General features: G+C 40.0%; 2 protein-coding genes across 3 annotated transcripts; one reads left to right on the top strand and one right to left on the bottom strand.

Annotated features, from left to right (window-relative positions):
• Positions 1 to 917: 917 nt before the first annotated feature.
• On the bottom strand, positions 918 to 4700 carry casp9 (caspase 9, apoptosis-related cysteine peptidase). Its single transcript, XM_010755472.3, has 10 exons — positions 4379 to 4700; positions 3769 to 3979; positions 3594 to 3677; positions 3448 to 3509; positions 3172 to 3348; positions 2989 to 3078; positions 2738 to 2885; positions 2427 to 2621; positions 2192 to 2301; positions 918 to 2078 (listed from the first exon to the last, which is right to left on the bottom strand). The coding sequence occupies exons 1-10, from the start codon at positions 4508 to 4510 to the stop codon at positions 1974 to 1976; spliced, it is 1314 nt and encodes a 437-aa protein (XP_010753774.3). The 5' UTR covers positions 4511 to 4700; the 3' UTR covers positions 918 to 1973.
• Positions 4701 to 4943: 243 nt separating this feature from the next.
• On the top strand, positions 4944 to 10642 carry dnajc16 (DnaJ (Hsp40) homolog, subfamily C, member 16). 2 transcript variants are annotated; one of them, XM_010755474.3, is made up of 15 exons: positions 4944 to 5142; positions 5484 to 5665; positions 5741 to 5807; positions 5908 to 6232; positions 6349 to 6533; positions 6654 to 6758; positions 6856 to 7014; positions 7128 to 7258; positions 7351 to 7534; positions 7845 to 8024; positions 8114 to 8190; positions 8305 to 8385; positions 8573 to 8662; positions 8772 to 8942; positions 9063 to 10642. In XM_010755474.3, exons 2-15 carry the CDS (start codon positions 5493 to 5495, stop codon positions 9508 to 9510), a joined length of 2376 nt encoding a protein of 791 aa, XP_010753776.2. In that variant the 5' UTR covers positions 4944 to 5142; positions 5484 to 5492; the 3' UTR covers positions 9511 to 10642. The 2 variants fall into 2 exon arrangements, with proteins under 2 accessions (XP_010753776.2, XP_019126421.1); XM_019270876.2 differs by having other exon boundaries at positions 4945 to 5142; positions 8769 to 8942.
• Positions 10643 to 21745: the final 11103 nt, after the last annotated feature.

Below are 21745 nucleotides of genomic sequence, written 5' to 3'. Positions count from 1 at the left end.
TAGGTTTACACAAGAGTTTCGGACATAATGTGGTAAACAAGAAGAAGTGATTCTTACTCTTTGTTCAGGTTTGTGCTTCCACCAACTGAGCTGCTAATTTCCAGTTTAGAAAACTTTAATGGACACGTTTTTTTCTTTTTTCTTTTTTACCCAAAATAGGATATCCAATTAAATGATTTCTGAGGGATTTTGTGTCTGTCCTGCTATATTACTTGTTCAATTTTCCCAAGATTTCATCCCTGAGTTAACATGATTGAAGCTGCATCAAGCTGAGCAGAGAACTTCTGGTTCAGTTTGTGTGCCTCTTGCAGCTCCTCATAAGTTGTTTGCAGGAGTTTCTTCTGCTCAAGTTCTGTCTCAAAGTCAGACCTAAGAGTGTCAGCCTGCTCTCTGACATCAATTACATCAGCTTGACAACGAAGAGACACACTCATCTTGTCCAGTTGGTCTTGGAGACACTTGTTCTTCTCTCTCTCCTCCTGGAGTGCAGCAGTGGCTTAATCAAAATCAGATTGCAGGCGATTCTTCTGCAAGATCTCAATATCGAGATCAAGCTGAAGGACTTCAGCCTGTTTTCTGATTGAACATCATTTTCATACCTTGCACTGAGCACTTGGTATGAAATACGGAGCTGTTACAGTTCCTTTTGGAGAAACTTGTTCTTGTTCTTCTCTGCCTGGAACTTTTTTTCTTCTTCCTCTTGGTGTTGTCTCTGACCTGGTTGACAATCTTTGCGGTGCTGAGAATTTCTGGATCGGTGTACTTCTTCAGTGTCTCTAGCTCTTGCCTTGTCTGTTTTTCCTTGTTGATAAATGAGACCATTTCACCAACCACCTTAAAAGTCAGGGGATCGCAAAAGGCTTTAGGCTTCTTCTTCTGGGAACCATTAATGTCTGGATAAAAAGAAAACAATCCACTTTCTTTAAATCTATATTTTATTCGACATTTGCCATATTCAAAGCTTCTCTTTTTATGTAGGTCTAGAGACAATGACTGAACCGATTAAAGAATTCCTGAGGTGCTAACTTAAGACTTAGAGCTGATGACTAGATCTTACTAACATGAACATTACCATGGACTCCCATTTGGTATCATTATGGTTATGTTTGTCTCATGACTTGTTTCAGAGTATGTTCAGCTCAGGATATTCGACATAAACCTTTGTTTGAAACAGTGCAGTGAAATATAACCGTGCCATTTAAAATTTTATGGAGGCCCTCTGGTGGCAGTGGAAAGAAATGAAGGACTCATAGAAGGTGTTTGTCAAGACTTCTGTGACTCACAAACCCCATCTAATGGAGTCTAATAAAGTACACTACTAATTCACTTGCAGTTGCTATCAGCCTCACAGACTGTAATTCAGTGGTAGCAACACAAGCATGCCATATTAATGCTAACAACTTGACATACACAAGTCATCTGTATAATTTTCCTCTGTCTTTTAGAGACATGTAAGCTCTAACGCTACTGGTGGGTTGAGATTTATGTCAGAGTGAACAGTTTAATAGCTGGAGGTCACTATTTGACTACTATTTAGTCAGTGGAAAGTCTTTGCATGCACCTTCATATTTACAAAATAACTCCACAAAAATACAATTTTGGTAACAAAATCAGTATATTAAAAACATTTGATATAAAAGTCATTAAAGTTGATTGTTGACTCTTGAACATTAACTGCTGATAAGTGACAAAAAGACACGATAAATACAAAAAGAAATAATGTGAACCACATTTTCACAATATATTAACATTTTCATTCCAAGATGACACCATCACCCAAAAAGTTCATTTAGAAAGGTTTCCAACTATTATAAAATACAGCAGGACATGACAAACAAATCAGACATGATTGTACCAGTAAAAGGCTAACATGCACTTTGCGACATAATCGTAAGAAATTTCAGTCATGCTTTGCAACACTTAAAAAAATTCCCTGAAAGTGAAACTGAGAAATGTGGAGCTGAAGCTTGCCGCTACGCTTGGCTTTGAAAGTAGAGAAGTTTGCGGAGGAAGTTAAAGGAACCAGGCATTTGCTTGTAAATGCCTTTTGCAGAGTTTTGGGAGACTTCGTGGTTAACCTGGAAAGAAGAACAGTCAATAATCACGTGTGTGTATGTTTAAATTGAAAAGGTCTAAATTGTCACGGAGATTCAGATTCAGCAAACTTGCTGGCTGTATAAGAGAAACTCACCATCATCAACATTGTGCCCAAATCATCGGTAGCAGCATTTTCCTCAAGAATACGGTCTAGTATCTCGACGTACCAGGAGCCCGCCTGGGTGTCTCTCCAAGAAACGTAACCTGCATTTGTGATACGGTCAAAGTGGGATTAGGAAAACATCTATAGCTATAGGTCTGACTAGCATCTGGAAGACAGTGTTATTAATAAAAATAAACACAGATGCATAAATGCTATACAAACACACCAGGAAAAGTAGAGTATGACACCAGAATGTCACTCGGGGTGGGCAGTGTAGCTCTGGCATCCGGTTCATCGGACATGCTCAGAGAGTCACTGCTGGATGACATCGGAATGGCGTCTGTCTGATCATCTGCATCATCTCCACCGATAGATGGCTGGACCTCATCAGGGGACACCTCAAAGCCTGTGTCTTTTTCACCTGAAGGACAAGCACAAATGTTTGCCTATGAGACTGCTTCAAGTGTATGTGTAATGTAAGTAGGATTCTGGATTTTTTACGGCATTATTCAGTGTAGTAAATTCAGTGTTAGCTACCTCCTCCACAAGCCTGGATGAAGAAAAGTTTGGGTTTGCCCTGTAGAGATGGACAATTCTTGCCGTTGAGGTAGTTTGTGATGTTCTGAACCGGTACATGAAGTCCGTCCACACCGTACACGGCACCAGGGAAGCGGCTGTGACTCACCTATGAAAATAAATGTGAGCATAAATTAGGTCTAATGAGTCACTGGATGGAATCCATTCACTAACATTTCAATATTTGCTGGTATAATAAAGTCATGTTGTACCTCAGTCCCATGTGACAGCATGATGACCACACAGCAGTCATATTGTGAGTGGTCCATCTTACATAGAGCTGACAGCTCATGTTTGATTTGCTAAAAATGTGGAGATTCGGTTAGTTTCAAAACAACAAGCTCAGGTTTACATGGGGGTTTCAGGACATGTAAACAAGAAGAAGTGATTCTTACTCTTTGTTTCAGGTTTGTCTTTACTTCCACAATAAAGTTGAGTGCCTTGAATCTTCTCTCCAGCTTGTCACAGTCTATGTTGGACCCTTTACGATTGCTCAGATCGCTCCGAGATTCAAACTCCACGTTGTTTATGATGAGGCAATGTCCACATGGGCTGGCGTCCATTTTATAGCACTGACACACACACACGTACACAGAAAACAGAAAAGCACAGATTTACAGCCTTGTTTTTTCTCTTGGTTATAAAGTGAATGATAAATAAATAGTGCTCACCTGAATGCTATCCCGTCGAGGTCTGCCTTGTGGCCTTGGTCTTATGTGCTCCCTTTCAGGTGCTGTGTCATAAGCATCAACATGGGTTAAAAACATCTTTAACTTCCCACACTGTTGCCAATTTGTAAAGTAACCACATGACTTACATGGGCTGGGTGTTGTAGTGGGTCTGGGTACTGGATGGAGAGGGACCTCATCTTTTATGCGCTTATCCACATCCATTGGAGAGGCTGTTTAAAAAAAAAACAGCACATATATGAGCAATAATGGACACCAACGTGTTTATGGCATGTGTTAATTAAATTAGCATCACACACTTACAAACTGGGATAGGCTGGAGGACAGGGCGGACAACCTGAGTGGGTGTTGCAGGTTGTAGCTGAATTGGTGGAGCTCCATTCTGAAGCAGCTCTGCCAAACTGTGCTGACCTGTCTCCTGAAGGCACTCCAGAAATAAAGGGAAGGCTCGGCTCCCGCGGGTCTCCAGGTCTATGACTAACTGTCTGGCCTGGTCCCGCCTGATCCCGGCGCTCTGAAAGCAGACACAGTAACAGGTGTCTTACCGGTGTTACGGTTTAACGGGCGACCCTGTTAACTGGAGACCGTCAGCCAGTTCACAGCGTGGTTGTCGTAGTTACTGTTGACAACAGGATGATACGTAGCTGTCCTTGTGAATGCCTGTTTATTATTATTATTTTTAACATTAACGTTACAATGTCAAACAAAACAAAAAAAACACACCTAAATTGTCTTTGGTGTCTAGTTCAACAGCTACGTATCCTCTTCCTGTTTTCAACAGAGAACCACAGATACATTTGGCTAACGGACTCCAGTTAACAGGGTCGCTCGTTAAACCGAAACACCTGTAACCGTTCATAGCCACTCTAAAAAACAACAACAGAGAAATAACCCAAAACACAAACTGTCTCACCTTTATCTCATCGATCATGTCTTGGGTGAAAACTCCCTTTTCGAGAAGGCCATCGTAGAGTTTTGATGGGTCCAAATCTCTCACGAGATTTGTCCTGTTGCGCTGCAGAATCTTCTTGTGTCGCTCCTCCATTCAACAACAACAACAACAACCTCAGCGAGGGAGACGACGAGAAATACAGGAAGCGCTGTTACTAGTTAACGTTGTTCCGATATCCTAAAATGCTCCCACTTGTTTGCGAACGAGAAATGACGCCTGCTCCCGCTCCAAATATCACAAGTTTACTTTTTCATTTCTCGTATTTGTGCTCGGTTGCGTTCTCCATTTCCTTGTTTACATCACCGCTGTCTGTGATTGGCCGACTAGAGAGAAAAAAACAGGGTGCGTTTGATTTAATTTACACCGCACGCCGCTCACACACCACAACCGTGCCTCAATGCTTTTACACTAAAAAACACTGCGCGCCTGACAACAAAACGAACACACACACACAAACAACCCGAGCGTAAGGTGTCACCAAATACTCAATCTCCCAAAATCACTTTCGACACTGGGCGCCTTCCCCCCCGCCTCTCTCTCTTTACTCCTGCCTCGTAGCAGCAGGTTGTCAGCTCGCCCTCGGGGGGGGAGGAACTGTTGGATGCTGCTGAACACACCCTTTGCACTTGGCTGTGTTTTCACATCAGCGTTGACTAACAAGCTGAACAATATCCGAGCCTTCAACAAATATGTGGCGTAGTGCCGGCTGACCGCATCCGCTTGAGGTGAGCTGTTGCGTTGAGAGAGGCAGCTAAGCTACTGTAGCAACGCGTAAAACGGCGTGAACGTTTTTATCCTCGGTGAATGACGCTGATGTTGCAGCCCGGTGACCTGTCAGCGGGATTCAAATATTGCAACGTCTGTTTCTGTAGCTGACATGTCACCAAGCTTGCATAGCTTCTGTAATTAGCATGCTGTAATGCCACCATATTTAGCTCCCCGCTTGTCTCCATCATTATGCATCATTACAGGGCTAACGTCAGTGTGTTTGCATCAGCTACAGGCTCATGTCATGATTTCAGGTCTAAACACCCTTGATGGTGGTAGTTGTTCTCATGTGTCACAGGTAACAGTGATGGCAGGGGAAAGGATGTCTGTGCAGCTGGCTGTAGTGGTGGTCCTCTCAGTGCTGCTGACAGGAGCAACCCATGCCGGGCCTGAGATGGACCCATACAAAATCTTAGGAGTAACCAGGTCCGCAAGCCAAGCTGAGATCAAGAAGGTCTATAAGCGTCTTGCAAAAGAATGGTAAATATTTACACACGAGCTGATTTTGTACAAAACCTCATTCAGCTGTTAACTAATGAGCATCTTCTTCTCAAGGCATCCGGACAAAAACAAGAATCCAGGTGCTGAGGACATGTTCATCAAGATCACCAAGTCTTATGAGGTTAATCATTTCTTCGATATATCTAGCTGTGATAAAAGCCAGTAACATACATGAGAGGAAGATGTCTGCTATGCTGATATTTGTCCTGCCCCAAATCTAGATCCTGTCTAATGAGGACAAACGTGCCAACTATGACCGTTACGGACAGACTGATGACACCCAGCCATACGGCGGCAGCCGCCATGGTCACCGCCATGACAGCTTTTACTTCGACGAGTCCTTCTTCAACTTTCCTTTTAACAGCAAGAACCACAGGGACTTTGCTGACAGCAAGTATATATTGCACTTTAATCAGTATGTCAACGACGTGGTGCCCGACAGCTACAAGAGGCCGTACCTGATAAAGATCACCTCTGACTGGTGCTTCAGCTGCATCCACATTGAGCCTGTGTGGAAGGAGGTGGTGCAGGAGATGGAGACTCTAGGTTTGGAATGAACCTTTTAAATCATCCGATTTTATCCAGCAGAGCTGTCGTGTATGGAATTACACTGAGCGAGTTGAAAAATGTGTTGTTTGTTTGTGAATATCCCGTCTTTGCAGGTGTCGGAATAGGTGTGGTAGATGTTGGCTATGAGAGACGGTTAGCCAATCACCTCGGCGCTCATCGTACCCCATCAATACTCGGCGTCATCAATGGCAAAGTGACGTTTTTCCATTACGCTGTAGCAAAGGAGCACCTGAGGCAGTTTGTAGAGGACCTTCTTCCTCAGAGACTTGTGGAGCGGGTAAATGTCTGTCTGTCTTGTGATAGGAAGGATGACTAAAGCATTGCTTTACTGGCAAAATGTAACAGAGGTGAACAGATTTGTAAATTCACAATCAATTCGACATTTTCTCTATTTCAGGTCACCGACACGAATGACCTGCAGTTCCTGAACAGCTGGCATGAGCTCAACAAGCCACATGTGCTTCTGTTCGACCAAGTGCCTGTAGTTCCTCTACTGTACAAAGTAGGCTTATTTAATGTGTAATGTACCTTAGATACCTCTGACTGTAACTGCATCACTAACACAAACATGTCACTAATTCTTCTTTGCTTCTCCATAGCTGACAGCTTTTGCTTATAAGGACTACTTGCAGTTTGGCTACGTGGACCAGGGTCTTTCAGAGACCGCCAATCTGCAGAAACAGTTCAACATTAACACCTACGCTCCGACCATGCTGGTCTTCAAAGAGAACACTGACAACCCTGCTGACATTATACAGGTAAATCACAGAAGCGGGGAAAGTAGTTCCACGTTTATCTGATCTTCGCTGGACTAGTTGCACTTGTGCTCATTGCTGAAATGTCACACTTTTTTGATGTTTGTTCTCTGCAGGCCAAAGGAATGAAAAAGCAAATTATCGATGAGTTCATGGCAAACAACAAATTTCTCCTCGTGCCACGGCTGGTCAATCAGAAGCTCTTTGATGAGCTCTGTCCTGTCAAACAGTTCCATAGACGCAGGAAGTAAGAGAACCTAACATTTTGTTTTTTAACATTCGTTGACACTGTTTATTTTTCTCTGCTAAGTTACTAGTTAATGTCCTTCCTCCCCACAGATACTGTGTCCTGCTGATCACAGGTGACGAAGAGACCTTTTCTTTTGGGAACCAGGCATTTCTTTCATTTGCCTCTACCAATGCCAGGGAGGTTGTGAGATTTGCCTATGTGTACCAACGGCTACAGCAACCTCTTTGTGACATCCTCATGCAGAACAAGGACAGTGAACAGTCCCTAACACAGGTACAGTCATCCAGCTGCTGGCTCCACTGTGAATCTATGAGATATATTATATGGGGACATGGGAGTCAAATGTATTCAGCATATTTGTTTTTTAATAAGTAGAACAATATATTGTTTTTGAGACAAGTGGATGATTTAAACAGTTATCCCTCAATTGCACATTAAAACCTTCAAACAGGACATTCAAATGGCTTTTTACTTGATGTTATTCTCTAAAGTAATCTTCAGAATAGACATTTGACTTTATAATTTGTAGAAAGTGTATCGTTCAGGACTGATATTTTTGGACTGCTTTGCTTTTTTCACTCAGGTGGTGATCCTGGAGAGGCGTAACGCTGCAGGCAAGGCCTTTTTCAAGCCGGTGACGGCCTGGAACGGCAGCGAGGAAGACAAGCAGCGTCTACTGGAGGAGTTGCAGCGACTTCAGAAGGACCCGTCCATCCTCATCCATGACGCCATGCTGCCTGAGCTCAACAACGAGTTTGCCTCTGTATGTTCCCTTTGAGTAAACAAAGTACTGTTTGTTAAATATCGACCATCACTCCTGCTACTGAATGTATAAATACTTCCACTCTACAGATGTTTGTAATCCGATGGATCTATGCATCTTATGATTACCTCTCTGAAGTCATTGATGATATTCTGCATAACAACTGGTAGGCAGAGATCATTTTAGATTCAGTTAAGTAGTTCCACATATATGGAAGAATTTGATGTAAATCCACCTCTTATGGAATAATACATGATGAGACAACTGTGATGATTTGCAGGCGTGAGATGATGCCTCTTCTGTCCCTCATCTTCTCTGCGTTGTTCATCTTGTTTGGGACTGTGGTCATTCAGGCCTTCAGGTTGGTTGCTTCACCATAAACACATTTCACTTGACTATCAAAAACTATAGCAACATCACCTTCTCCTGGGATTCCTGTAAGACAGCATAACGAAAGCTGGAAAAACAAAGTAATAACACTATTTATTTTTCTCTGCTACGCCTGTACATCCCCTTACGGCAAAAACATTTCTGTGTGTGTTTTTCAGTGACTCAAGTGATGATAAGCAGACTAAGCCAAAAGCAAAAGATGGAACAAAAGCAGAAAACGGGTCACCAGGGACTGGTAGTAGTTCAAGGCAAGAGTACATATTATTTACATAAGAGTAAATATTTTATACATTGTAGAATTTATCATCATTTATGTTTTTTTTAAGTTTTTATTTTTGTTGTTTGTTGCTGTAGTAGTCGGCCCCCCAAGAAGAATTTTGTGGAGGTGACGGAGCTGACGGATATCACCTACATGAGCAACCTGGTGAAGCTGAGGCCGGGACACATGAACATAGTGCTGGTTCTCACTGACGCCTCCAAGAACATCCTACTTAGCAAGTTTGCCAAAGAGGTCTACTCCTTCACAGGGTGAGCTAAACATTCTCCTTGTGTGAAGCAAATAAACTCCAATATATAAGATTTAGTTGAGTGTTAAACAATCATGTTTATACATGCATCATCACATTCATTCTTTCAACACTCTCCTAGGAGCCTGACGCTGCATTTCTCCTTCCTGAATATTGACAAGCACAGCCAGTGGATGAACACTCTGCTGGAATACGCCCAGGACGCCACGCAGATTGATGCGGACGAAGATGACGGGGGAAACCACAAGATGGACTACACCGGCTACGTGCTGGCACTTAACGGCCACAAGAAGTATCTCTGTCTGTTTAAGCCCGTCTACACTGGGGAAGACCTTGAGGGTAAGTCATCTGAAGATGAAGGGAGCACTTCAGGCGGTAGGTCGAGGTCCAGTTCCCGCGACGACCACCCATCGCGCAAATCCAACCGATCCCGCAGCATATCCACCCTGCAGATCCATCACAAACTGGACCGCCTGGGGTTGTGGATGGAAAGGCTCATGGAAGGCACTTTGCCTCGTTACTACATCCCCGCCTGGCCAGGACTAGACAAAATCACCCCCAGTAAATAGACAGAGGCGAGTTAGGAAGGACTTAGTATTTAACTGCTGTTACACTTCCCTCATCTTAGGCTAGAAATGCCTTTCTTGCACTTGAGATATTTCATAGTTATAGAAATCTTTTAAAGTTGGGTCAATATTACAAACTTGGCTTTAGTGCAACTACTGTGGGACAGGTCCTTTTAGTATACCCCTCTTACACTCATCGCATGCTGTTTTAAATATATTTTATTCAGGCAAATGCTGCTGCTACAGCCTTGTGAACAGAAAACAAAATCACTGTGGCCCCCTGTACCCTCCTGCTCTCATAACCATCACTCATATCCACACACACACTGAAGGAGGCAGGACAACTACCTTTGTCTTCATTGATGAATACTGTGAATAGAGGTGCATGTCTATAACACTAAATGTCCTTTTTATGCATCTCAGCTCTTTTTTGTTTTCTCCTGAATGCTGGCTTGCTTGTGCAATATAGCATACTGCTGTAATGACAATGCCTTTTACCTTGGACCTCAAAGAGTTTCCCCATGTTCTTCCTAAACTTGTGATTGCATTAAAGGAAATACTTGTCATGTTACACGGAAACTGTTGGGGTTGTGGTTTAAAATGTACTTCACTACAAGCAAGAATTGTTTAGGTCTATTTATCAACCTCAGTTAGCCAGTAGCTTTATGTAGCATAAGATAATGAACAAGCTGTCCATCTCATTCTCTGAATGTTTTTCCAAATAGCCGCGATTGACTGACATCATCATTATGTCATCTTGAATTATGTAGACAAAAAAGTAAAGTCGAGCTTACTGTGTGCTTGCTTGGTTTATTAACTCGTTTTGTCAACATTAAGTGTAAAAATGTCATTAATGTAATTTTGACGGTACTATGTGATGTAAATATTGTACATAATCATGTTATCTATAGGACCTGGATTTGAAAGAGTATGTAAACTTGAAAGATTTGTTTGAATGTTTTACACGGAATTATCAAAATCTTTTTCTTTGTTTTCCTTAACAAGTTAGTGTAAAAAAAAAGAAAAAGATCTGCTACTGTCAGATGTTTCAGGTGGTCCTCAGTAATGCATTTACCCTCTTGTTGGTTGTAATAAAATGCTTTATGTTTGTTAATTAAAACAGAAAATGTAAAAATTTTTTTGCAGAATTTGTCTTTCTTACCAGTTTATTCAGCAGCACAGATTTTGCATTTAGCAAAAAAAAAGAAAAGAAAAAACATACCAAGTACTTGCAGTGTCGATGGGTAAAGACACCTCTACTAGAGTGCATCCATGGCAGCCTCAGAGAATCTTGGTTCTAAAAATTAAATCAGACAAAGGTAAAAAAATTATCATCTCCAAACACTGTTCTTCTTGTCCAGAGTTGCTGGACTGCCCAGCTGCCCAGTGATTGAACACAAACACCCAACCCTCCTGGAAAAAAAAGGTTTAAGGGTCAGTTCACTCAAGAAATATATTTTACCACCACTGAGATTGATTTCTACCTCACAAGGCTAAATAGGATGCTAAAAAAACAAACGAATGAATGTTGAGGTTTCCTGAGATAAATGTGTCTATTTAGTAGTCCAAATAAGACTTCAGATGAAGAGTAAACATCATTTTAATGTGACTACCAAATTCATAAATATCAGGGGGATAGTTGCAAGTTCTTGTGTCTGCTCCAGGTGCCGTTTTAATCAAGTATTTAAGGAAGTCGTACTGGCCTTGATTATGGAGGGAGGCCAAATTCTCACCGATAGAACTGCAGGCGTCTAATGAGGAAAGCAGAGAAAGATAAATGATGAATAAAAAAAAACACTTAGCACTGGAATAAATTTGAACAGGTGGAGAGGCAAAGTGACAACATGACAGAGCTCTTAATTCTTAACTACCCCTTAATGAGTACTTCTTGTATTGTATAATAATTGTAAGAACAAGATGTTTGAAAGCACGTCATGAATACAGTGTTTCTCTTTCCTGATGACGTCTGTGGAAAGATATATTAGAGATGTAAATAGAACATGAAGAAGAAATGCTGTTTGGTGATGTCAGAGGATTCAATAAACCAACAAGGTTTGCAAGTGGACAATTATTGTAATAATGAACTGATCAAGAATATTTTCTTAGAATAGCTGATGCTGTGGAGAAGGACAAGAATTTAAACCATACCTTGCTGGGATGATCAGCTGAGGTTGCACCTGCAGGTAGTGCAGCAGGATGTCTTGGAAAGTGAAACACAGTCTTTACATATCCTTTCTAGGTTCCCTAAGTGCACAGCATATTGTTTAGTTATTATAATGATATAATAATAATTATTATAAATATTATCTGAATATGTGCACAGACTTCAAGAACGACCTGAACAAATTTTATTTTCTTATTAACAAATATTTCTAGGAAAATGTTGCTCGTAGGTTACAGTCAAAGTTGGTCAACAAGCTGTTTTCAGTAGACTGCTCATGGTTTCACAGGTCCTTGAAATCCTTGTAAGTAAGTGTGAATTTAATGTAAAGAATAATCAAGGCCTTGATTTTGAGCGAATTGTGCCTGAAAAGTCTTTGGGTTTGATGTTTATTAAGGATGAAACAGGCCATGTAAGGATTCTGATAATACAGGATACATGGGAAATGAATGTAGCTGGCACACATTAAATACTTACATACTCCCGTTGAGTGTTTAATGGTACTGTTTAATTTCCCTCAAGCATCTTAGTTGAAATGAGAAGATCATCATGAATAAGCACAGGCTAGCAGTACAGCCAGGCGTGGAATGACCACTGAAAAGTTTCAAACTTAAAGTAACAACTCACTTGTTAAAAGTATGTTGCACAGTTGGCAAAATATGGAGTGAAAGGGAAACCCTGCAGTTTGCAGTGCAGAAAAAGATGTGCTAAAAAAGGAGAAAAGGCTGGTGTCCCTGCAAAATGTGCTAAGATAACATAATTATTAAAAGCAGTGTGCAGGTGATGGGGCACACTGTACAGTCTTTCTGCCAGCAGTGCTCAGGTCTGTCCCTCTCACTGTGCTCACAGGCGGCAGGTGTGGGGACAAACCTGTCTGCCATAATTAGTTTAAATTGTGCTCTCAGAGTGCATATTCCCATTTAATTATTATTTATTGGTGGTGGTGATGTGTCAATAGGGGCCCAGAGCTCATGTTAGCCCAATAAACCCCAGGTTGGTTCATATAGTGATGGCTTTACATACAGTAGTACAAAGAGCTACAGTGTAAACTGTGTTGCTAACCTGTCTGACATTTTCTAAATCAAAGCTTGCCCCCAATTTTCTATCTGCGCCCTCATATCTCTTAAATCCTACAGAGGAATCCAAAAGGACCTGCCTCTGCACTTCTACCTGTTTAACCTTTAAAGCTATATCATCATTTTCTGCTTTAGGTCTGACCCTGCCACCCCATCGCTCTGAGCCACCGGAGAAGCTGCTCAGCTGGAGCATATAATTACATCACTAAGAACCACTTGGAATTTATCACTGTGACAACAGTAACGCTGCCCAGGCTGCAGTCACTTCTCATAATTACTACAGATGGGAACTTTCTCTCCCAGCACTTTTAAAAAAGGAAACAGAGGAGCGAGGGAGCACAACTGTAGGCGAGCTGGCCTTGTTTCTATATAGTGTGTGACGGTGTAGGTCAGGGGACTTAATGGCTGACTTATCATAAAACTCTTTTTTTCAGTTCCTTGTCCTGTGTATATATTATCCTGTTTAAGCTGCTTCATTCACATTCACAGGAAGGGTTTCCTCCACTGCAGCAGTTTAGTGTTAATATCAGTTTCTTGAGTTAATGAAAAGAATCACATAGCAGTACTTTCTAAGAAAACCAAGGCTGAATGTGTGTGAAATCACTTCATTAACATCTCCCTGTATGATACTTGCAGTCTTGAGCACTTCAATACACTTAACTCAGACTTTTCTTAAAACAGCTTCAAAGTAGTATTCAGACCTAAGTATATCCCACAATTCACTACAGTCTGCTGCTCCACACCACGCCATTTGTTGGCAGTAACGTGCCCATATGCTGGTTTTTAGACTGACAATGATCAGCAGCCATGAATGAGTTCATGACATGTTGGATTCAGTGTGAAGATTATGTAATATTAATCTGTTCTTCTTGATAAAAATTGATGAGAGAAATGTGGCTTATGAGCTTACACTGTCAAGATAAATATTTAATATTACATAGTTTTATCAAAGATTACGAGAAATGTTTCGTCCATTATCAGGATGAAACATTTCTATATCAATTTACCCCAAAGAAACCATTTAACGTCATATTAACAGAACAAGAAACATTATTGTCACCTTTGTCCTCTTTGTCATCTTTTGTGTGTTAATTGATAGTTTTGTAGTTTTAAAGTGAATGTGTTGTATAATGTTAGAATATTTTTTAAATATGTTTTTTACAATATTGTAGTTCCACCACAAGATGGCAGCTTACCCTCAGTGATAGACTTTGCCTTTTCAAGTAATGTTGAAGTTCTCCTTTGTTGCATTACATACATACACACACAGATATGATATCAGCTTCCTTTTATGTTGATCTTTTCAAGGGGTACTGAATGTCAAAATTGGATAAAGTAAGTAAAGGTCCAAAAACTTCTCGTGATTTTCTCAGGTAGAATAAACATCTTCATTTCAGTCAGTAACCTGACCACTGATGCAAATTCAGACACTGTGTATAATTATCCTTGTTGTTTTCTATCATACAGTGCTCTTTATATGCATGCAGCACACTTTACATCTTCTGTATCATACAGGCCAAACACCTAGAGATACTAAATTACTGGATTAATATAATATAACTGGTCCAGTTCCAATGTTGATCATACACTGTGTGAATATACAGGTATGTTTTCATAGTGTGATATGTGACATGATGTCAATGTTGGTGTGTGACAGAGAGAGACAGATACTGTATGATGATTGCATTGTAGCACTCAAAAAGATGTCTATATAAATGTGTGTATATGCGTGCATTTCTGCATATATAACTGCATTATGAGTAAATTGCTTTAATGGTGTCAGTTAACAAGCACCTTGAAAGAGCCGTAGCAAATAAGAATATAATGAACACTGTCCTGTCTTCCTCCATGGAAATTCCACGGAATATCAGATACACGGATAAACTAGAGGGAGGATGTATTCACATTAAGTCTGTTTGGATTAGTGTATATGAATTTGAAACTACAGTTATTGATCCAGAAAATTAATTCTCTGCTTTACGGGGTGTCCTTTTTCATGACCCAAGTCAATATACTAACAGAATGAACTATGCATCCAAGCTCAAGCCCAAGATGCTCAGTAGGCACAGTATAAATTATATGTTGGTGATGGAATATACAGACATACATAAAATAAAATGTATCTCCCTTTTATTCATTCAACCCCCACCTCCTCTCATTTCTGAGTACTGGTCTCTAACCACAGTCAATAGTCATCTGAGTTGCCTTTAGTTATTACTGTGCAGTGTTCACTGAGTATAAAAAACACCTTGACACATCCACTGTGTGGAAACCAGTTGGGGATGTGTTTTATCAGAGTTTGGTTAATTAATCCTAATTCTCAAATCTGTCTACATTTTATTTCTTTTTTAAATATGGTTTTCTTCCTGAACTGCTTATATCAGAAACAAATAAACATCATTTGTCTTTCTTTAATTTGGCACTATCCCAGTGCTAACCAGTAATCCTGAAATAAAAGCACAATGTGCCTTGGGCCTTTCAGCTTGACTAATTTTTCCATCATTACGCAGTGCTGACTTAGCATGACATCATGTATATTGTACTGTATGTGGTGAGCAAATGCAATATTTGAGACAGATTCTCTGAGACAGATAAAAAGTTTAAAAATATACCTGAGGAAGTCGGCAACCAAAATTGTCAGTTTTCCGAAACAACAATTAATCAATGAAAAAATCTAATCAAATGAGAGATGAAAGAGGTATAGAGATCACTGGCCAGACTTCAACACAGATTTTACAAAATTTTCCCAATTTATTCAAAGGAAGATGACACAAAAAGAGCTGCGGTCAAACCTCAAACTGTGACACACTAATGGAAACTAATTGAAATATGACATTTATGTTTGTTTCATGTATGAACTTCGAATGTTAGAGTCGGTGGGAGAGAGTAGCGCTGTCGCCTTACAGTAGAAAAGGTTCTTGGATTAAACCCCAGCCGGCTGGGGCCATGTGGAGTTCTCCCCGTGTCTGCATAGCTTCTCTCTGGGTTCTCACAGTCCAAGTCATGCGCTTAACAGGTTAACTGGTGACTGAATTGTCTGCAGTTGTGAATGGTTGTTTATCTCTATGTATCAGCCCTGTGATGAACTGGAAACCTGACAGCTGGGATCGGCTCCAACCTCCCCACGACTCTGATAAGGTTACAGAAAATGGATGGATGTTTTCTCCACACCAATATGATGTTCTCTTCTGATGCTATTTTTAGTCTCTTTAGTTGTTACAAAGGTTCAGTGGATGTTAAAATCATTGCATGCATTGTCACTCTCAGTGCATATTTCTATGCACTTATTGAAAATGTGCATTAAAACAGATGGGTGGACATATATTTACTGTAAAGTAAGTGGGGGCTTAGTGTACAGTCACTTTGTACTGGTGTCAGTCTGTCTCTCTGTTCTTTGCACTCACTGACCCCTCTGTATTGAACCAATGCTATCAATACAGCCTTTAAAGGCTTCCATGATGGTTTGATAATCTGTAATAGAAGGCGCGGGGACATACAATGGAGTTGGGAAAGGTCAGATATGAGTGGAAGCAAATCCCTTCTTGTTGTTAATATTGGATCTTTGCCTTATTGTTGCAGATATCCATGGTTACTTGATCTGTCTTTTATTATTCAGTCTGGTGTTTGTGTTTTCATTTGAGGTAATAGTGACTTGACAATGCTCAGGGAGTGTTGGGTGAAAGGAAAGTCCCTCCTTTCCTGTCAGAGAAGATTTGGCCCTCACCAAATTTCTTGGCAAACATTTAACTGTGTGTGTGAGAGTGATAGTGGATGTGTGTGCGTGTGTGTGTGTGTGCATTTGGTCTTAAGTGAAGAGCTTGAGTTCCTCTCTCTGCATTCAGTTTTAATTACTGGAGCCTCATTGACTGTTTCCTGTGTTTGTACCTGCATTCCTGTGTGTGTCTGCCTGTGTGTGTGTGTAAGCTGATCTGGTGTCCTGTCCTTTATGATTGACTGATAGTCTAATGAAATTATAGGTATTTGTTGTTTGTTGTTAAATAAACATTTTCTGGGAATTTGCAGAAGACCCTGGTTCCCCAACAAGTGTGGAACAGTTTTGAATTGATGTCAAGATTTCAAGCAGGATATGGATGATTTAAGGTCGATTTGGGTATTTTATTAGACCAAGTATGTAAGCAAATTATTTTTGTTTTATTAGCCTCCCATAGCAGCAATTCATAGAGTAAGCTTACAGGTCCTGGATCTGTTTGTAATTATTTAACATGTGAGATCATGTCTCAATCATCTTTGATTTGAATTTAAAGGCTGGTGTGATTCTGTTTTCATATATTATCAACAAATAAAGCCAAAACTAACACTGTAGGGATCAACTGCAGCCGCCCCGACCCTGATCAGGATAGGTGATTATTGGTTATTTTATATATATGTTGTTGGTTTGGGGCTTTGTATGGGATTTGTTAGTGGTAACAATAATACAGAGCTTAATTCTTTCATAAAACTGAGATGAAGGTTCAGTGGCATGATGCATCTTTTTAGTGGCTGGATCAAAACGTATTTGACAACGGATCTCATGTCATTAAATTAAGATTCTTTCTGAAATGAAACCCTGTGATGGATACCCTTGTCTTATTTTTCGTGTTCCGCTCATTTTATGCTCCACCAACCCATTCCGAGAGATAGATGGACAGATACACTCTGGGTGAGTGGCTCATAAGACCTCCTCAAGATACCTCTAGTACTGACCTAGTTTAGCTACACACACACACACACACACACACACACACACACACACACAGATTTATATCTCTAACTTAAGTGCCTCCTGAGTCTGATTCTTCGGTTAGCATGACGTCCTGTGCTCCCAGGCTTCAGTTAAAATGACTTCTCTGTGGGATTTAAAATCAGCAGGGTTAGGTTTCAAAGCAGAAGTCAAGAAAAGATAAAAGCACGCAAAAGTTCGACAAAAAGTCAAAGGTATGTTTGCATGATGTTCTTTAGTATTTCCACCTCCTGTAATCCCCCCTCCTAGAATGGCTGAATTAACAAGGACTATAAATCTACAGCTTAGTTTGACTCCTGCAGGGGGATTTGAGCCGAGTTAAATTGCCCACTGAAGAAAATCTATGGAATTAACTGAAGCTGTAAGTCGAGGTGAATCTATACTTGTTGAAATATTAATGCACCCTGATTGACTAGTCTTTTCAGTTTGATGAGTAAACACTAGAAACATTGATCTTTAGATAACACCCTCATCTGTAAGTACTCAATGTTCTGTGAAAGAAAAAAAAAGAAAAGATCTCGAGCTGAATTGATCAGGTTGATATGGATTGGATCATTTACAGTGAAAAACAACAATGAAAACCAAACAAGCAGGATTAACTATTTAAATTCAGAGGAGCAGTGATTCTGTTGCATTTTGGGCATTTAGACAAACTTTAATATCAAACAAGGATGTCATGAATAAATGAAAAAAGTATAACATTACAAGTCCAAAGAATCTCTCTTATAATGTACAATTTTCCAAGGCTTTAAGTCAGGACTAGAAATAAATTATTTCTTCTCTGATGTGTTAGTTCAGTCAAAACAGGAAGTGGTTGCTTTGTTTGTGAATGTTGCTATGGTGAGGTCACTTCCTGTCTGACCATGAGGGCCGCTGGCATCCTTCTCGAGCTTGTTTTTACACCCATAAGAAGACATTGAGAGGGAGAAAGAGAGAGAGAGGGTAGACAGAGAGAGCAAATAGAAGTGACAACAGATGAAAGAAAAAACATGAATAGAGAAAAGGAAAGAGTATTACAAGTGAGGGAACACAGCAACAGCTTTAATGAAGTGAGATACTTGACTTAATGAGATACCCAGACGTTGCAGGAAGGAAGTAGAACCAAATGTGTCCCATTATTGAAAAAGAAATGCAGCCTTCTCATTCATTACAATGAGACCACTGCGTTGGTGCAGAAGGCAGACACAAAAACGCAGAGTTGGTCAACAAAACAGTGGATCCAGGCTTCAGATTTTGTTGCAGTACAGTCCAACAATCACCAGTTCACATTCCAGCATGTGAAGTGCAACATCATCCTATTTATAATATTTCTAACCTCGTACCATTGTTTCTTGTCTGATTAACATTAAAACTCAAACTCAACTTCCTGTTTTGTATTTCATCTAATTGCTGTAACACACCCACGGCATCGCAGCTCCTTTGTTTGATGCAGTGCTACTTTCAGTTTGAATGTAGCCTAATTCATGAGCAGTCCACCGAAGGCTTATTATGGATGACAAAGCGCACCCCGCCCAAGACTAGTCTGAAAATAAGTGGACTGCAGTGGTAAGAGCTCCCTTGTTGACATCAAAATAGTGTATAAAACATTGACAAGCAAATGATAAAGCTTTTAAACCAGTAACCAAGTATGACTTTGAAAGTGCTGTCGAACAATGGGGGGTGGATTGACATGACCTGAGTTTGCCCCCTGTGACACCATGAGGTTGACATTTGGGGTTCTTAGTTAAATGTCACAACATTCTTGCAAGTTTATTTTGTCTAATACTTTTTGATGAAATACCTGCAAAACATGTTAGCATGTGTGGGACCCACAATAATGTTGGATAGACACTGATCAGTACAGCCCACCATTACAATGCCTTTAATGTACTATATTATTCTATTTCATGATATATTATTTTATTTTGTTCACTCATGCACTGATATGCACATTTGCAGTTATGCAGTTAATATTAAATTAGGTTAATTTGTGAGTTTTGTGAGTGAATTTTGAACTTATACACACTGTCTCTTTTTTGTGCCCAAGTACATACATGCAATAAATGCTAAGTTGCTAAATTCAGAAGGTGAACACGTCATTGTGAGCATGTTTGCGTGCTGACATTAGAATTTAGCTCAAAGCACTGCTGTGCTCAAGTACATCCCCACAGAGCTGCTGCCATGGCTGTAGACTCTTGTTAACACTCTTTCTTCTCCGATTTATTTTCTCCATCCCCTCCTGCAAAGCCAGCAGCAGGTTGAGACTCACTTTTCTCTTTCTTTGTTGTTGTCTCGCACTCTGCCGGATTGTTTCACTCAGTGTTGACCTCTTGTTCTTTCAGTTTTGTCCTTTCCTTCAAGCTATTTTTTTCTTCTTCTTCTGAATCTTGTTTTTTTCATACCGATCAAATTTCACTCTATTTCTTATTTCCTTCATACCTACACGGATTTGCAAAACAGACCAGATTTGTCACTTGGAACCATATGGGGAAGGAGACAAACAAAAGGACAAAATTAATATAGCTTCACATAAAATAATAAAGTCTTCAGGTTTGGCTGCTTTACAGGGAACGGGGAGTTAACTGCTGCCTAATTACTTTCTCTGTGTAATTCTAGCTTTCATATTGTGTGTGTTCTCAGGATCTTGTCTCAAAAAAACACCATCTGTCCATTCCACCTAATGGGTTAGGACTTGTTTTACGCTCTCCTGTATTCAAGGAGATTATATGCACTTTCACAGCCGAGACATGTTAACATCATTTTATTCCCATCTGTGGAAATGAAACTGCACGCATAACATTTCTGGGTCAGAATGTGAAGGTGACTCCAGTGAAGTCTCAGTATCTCGAGGAGCTCTCACTTTAAACAAACTCATTTATTATTTTATTTACGTTTGTTTCTTGGCCCTTATAATGATATTGGGGATATTTCCTATCTTCATGAAACTAATGAATGTTTTGAAGTCTGCACCGTTAACATCAGCTTATTGGTGTATTGCTAAACTGCTGCTAAGTTCCTAACCTCTAAGATCATTTTTAGGGAGAAACAAGGTAAAAAAAAATTGACCCAACATCCACTAGTAACCAAAACAAAGACGGGTCTATAGAAGAATATCAAATCCAAGTCATTAGGTAAGACTGTCCTCACCAGAAAAACAACAGCATTGATTCAGATGCATACAATTCTCCATTATAAAAGGCACCTGTACACTGCATAATAATAGTTATCAAACAGATTATATGGGTACATGGTACATATGTGTGTCTAATTACATCTGTGGATTATAGCACTGTGATGTTAATATTCTACTACAGCCATGTAGCAGCTCTGTAAGGCTGAGCTGAATGCTAATTTTCTCAAATTAACATGCTTTTAATGTCCATGCTGACATTCCGATGATGTATTGCGTTATAAACCAAAGTACTGGACAAATAAAAAAGTTAAACTGATGGTGGCACTTGATTTAAGTCGTAAATTGGGATTAACAAAGTAAATACAAATCATCCTGAAGGTGAAACATTTCATTGCAATCCATCTAAGTTAGACATCTCTCAAAAGCACAAACGTCAACCCCATGGTAAACCACAGTCAGTAGAATCCATCCGCTGATGACAACTTGCATCATCCATCTGTGAAAACAAGCTTTGGCCTTCATGTTGGCACTGCTTTTTGCAAGAATCAATTAATGCCACAGTGGGTTACATGGATTGCAGCCAGCAGTTTGTGATTGTGAGAATCTGGTAGTATTAACTTTATGACATCGTCAGAACTTTAAAATGTTTCACAAGTGTGATCCAGGACTACAACAACCAAAGAGGTCACCTTGATTATCTCATGATTGTCAACTTTTAAACAAAAACACAGTGTATTGAGGCCTTTAGGAAAGAAGATGGATGATTGGGCCACAGTTGACATCCCATCTACCAACAACAGTATCTTGAAAATCTTTCCCTAACATCAACTAAGTAGTTTTAGCTGCCTAAACTTTATCAGTTCAGAAAGTGTGAAAGTGAGCTTCCTGAACCTAATTTGTTTTTTAATGTTTATGAATGAGGATTCTGGTATACTATAGTATTCTTCCTCTCTATACTGTCCTTATTTAATCATATTCCTTTAATCATTCCTTACTCCCCTTTCCTCGTCATAGTCATGTTTGGTGTTCTACAACTTTTCTGCCAAACTGTGCAGTTATTATTGACTTCTAGGAAGTAATCTTTTGTTTAAACACAGAAGAGGATTGTGTGCAATATGTACAAAATGACGAGAGAGAACAAACGCTGC

This window comes from Larimichthys crocea, chromosome XV (genome assembly GCF_000972845.2).
Source record: "Larimichthys crocea isolate SSNF chromosome XV, L_crocea_2.0, whole genome shotgun sequence".
NCBI classification, from domain to species: Eukaryota; Metazoa; Chordata; class Actinopteri; family Sciaenidae; genus Larimichthys; species Larimichthys crocea.
The sequence above is the reverse complement of the archived record's forward strand: the minus strand, read 5'-3'. Positions and strand labels throughout refer to the sequence as shown.

What these genes read in the sequence shown, in the direction of transcription:
- casp9 (XM_010755472.3), bottom strand. Translation starts at nt 4,510, where the DNA reads ATGGAGGAGCGACACAAGAAGATTCTGCAGCGCAACAGGACAAATCTC. An exon ending in CACTACAACACCCAGCCCAT is followed by an intron (nt 3,510 to 3,593) that starts GTAAGTCATGTG and finishes CTTATGACACAG; the next exon opens with CACCTGAAAGGGAGCACATA. An exon ending in CATCCAGGCTTGTGGAGGAG is followed by an intron (nt 2,622 to 2,737) that starts GTAGCTAACACT and finishes CTTGTCCTTCAG; the next exon opens with GTGAAAAAGACACAGGCTTT.
- dnajc16 (XM_019270876.2), top strand. Translation starts at nt 5,493, where the DNA reads ATGGCAGGGGAAAGGATGTCTGTGCAGCTGGCTGTAGTGGTGGTCCTC. An exon ending in ACCCTGCTGACATTATACAG is followed by an intron (nt 7,015 to 7,127) that starts GTAAATCACAGA and finishes TGTTCTCTGCAG; the next exon opens with GCCAAAGGAATGAAAAAGCA. An exon ending in GTGGTCATTCAGGCCTTCAG is followed by an intron (nt 8,386 to 8,572) that starts GTTGGTTGCTTC and finishes TGTGTTTTTCAG; the next exon opens with TGACTCAAGTGATGATAAGC.